We start from the raw sequence: 1754 nt of genomic DNA on the forward strand, positions 1-1754 counted from the left end.
ATGGCTTCAAGAATCCGAATTCGGAGTTTTATGTTCGTGGACATGAGTACTTCAATCCACAAAGTTTGTACTGGTAAGTGAGTGGCACAATCGCAGTATCTATAATTTGCTATGCAGAAAAGTTTAACAGCAAAACAAAATCACGGTCGTGGGTTCGAATCCCGATACTCAATTATTGACGTGAACTATATTTTAGCACTACCTTTGGAATGGTTAAAGAAATATTGGTAAACAAATAAATCAACAAAAATCTCCTAAGATTTTGTAAAATAATGAAAAACAATGCTTTTATTTGATTTGTAAACACCGTATTTATTTTGCAAAAAGGTAAACGTAACTTTGTAAATTCAATTCTCAGAAGTACAATTTCGTAAAATTTAAAATGTCGAACGCTTCGTAAAGTACCAACTACATTTTATAATAAAGATTTTCCATAGTATTGTTACCCTTATTTAGTGTGTGAGTTAACTCGACGTATCTGCCAGATAAGGGTTTATTCTCAATAGTCTTAAGCCCTAAACGTAACCAGCGACCTATACAACCAATTTTTCTGACCCAAGTTTATTTACACTATTTTTTTTAATTTGCAGGACGTTAGTTCGTGCATTGGCATTTCTTGCACCGGATCTGTTCAATAAACTGAAAATCAAACGGATCCATCCGGACATAGTCGACTTCTTCTATAATCTAGTCACACAAACGGTTAAGTACCGAGAACAAAATGATTTTAAGAGGAACGATTTCTTACAAACACTGATAGAATTGAAAAATGATGACTCTATCGATAATAAAGGTATGTAGAAGTCATTCAAATTTACTTCTTACTAATGTTATAAATGCGAAAAATTTTGTTTTGCTTGTTAGTTCGTAGCCTAAATTCTCTAAGATCTCGATGAAATATGGCATAGATGTAGAGCGTAGTATGGAAGAACACAATACTTAGGCTACTTACTTTTGTCGTTTTTATTCCACGCTGACGTAGTCGCGGGCGTAAGTTAGTTAATCAATAATTTTCTCAATTATTAAGACCTAAATCATAAGACGTTAGCATAAGCACAGTGAATTGCGAGGTAGAATTTAAATTTGAACATATCTTAGGTTTGTAAGTAATCTAAGGTTTGTTAGAGGTCGAGAATAATGAGTAATTTGATATGTAATTCCAGGTGAGAATAAAGTTCAGCGAGGTATATTCTCAATGAATGATATAGCAGCCAACACGATGTTGTACATGTTTGCGGGATATGAGACGTCAGCGACAGCGGGCCAGCTGGCAGCCTACGAATTAGCTCTTAACCCCCACGTACAGGATAAAGCCAGGGAGGAGGTGACACGAGTATTAGCCAAATACAACGGACAGTGCACATACGAAGCACAGAATGAAATGACTTATATGAACATGGTGATAGATGGTATGCCTCACTATTTCACCTTTTTTATTCCCGGAAAAAAAAGGAAAACTTCTTAATTCCATATAATAATTATTAAAATGTTACTTGATTCATACTTGTATAGAAACGGTTCGACGTTATCAAGAATATCACTAAGAGAGTTTTTATGTTTATTTGCAGAATCAATGAGGAAATATCCACCAATGAGGTCGCTGTTTCGAAGATGCACAAAAGAGTATAGACTGCCCAACAGTGATGTTGTCATTGAAGAAGGAACATTGGTTTTCATTCCTATCCAGGCAATACAAATGGATCCCGATATATTCCCGGAACCGGACAAATTTGATCCAGAGAGATTTTCCCCGG

The 1754-nt window shown here is 35.4% G+C and overlaps 1 protein-coding gene across 1 annotated transcript; it reads left to right on the forward strand.

Moving 5' to 3' along the window:
* Positions 1 to 5: 5 nt before the first annotated feature.
* LOC106105297 (probable cytochrome P450 6a13) lies at positions 6 to 1748 on the forward strand (the record flags this gene model as incomplete). The annotated part of the gene is made up of 4 exons (XM_013285589.1): positions 6 to 73; positions 591 to 793; positions 1164 to 1409; positions 1569 to 1748. Coding segments are annotated over 4 exons (697 nt in total), but the record flags the coding sequence as incomplete, so codon positions are not given.
* Positions 1749 to 1754: the final 6 nt, after the last annotated feature.

The sequence above is a fragment of the Papilio polytes genome, unplaced genomic scaffold (assembly GCF_000836215.1).
Source record: "Papilio polytes unplaced genomic scaffold, Ppol_1.0 DF823012.1, whole genome shotgun sequence".
Lineage (NCBI taxonomy): Eukaryota > Metazoa > Arthropoda > Insecta > Lepidoptera > Papilionidae > Papilio > Papilio polytes.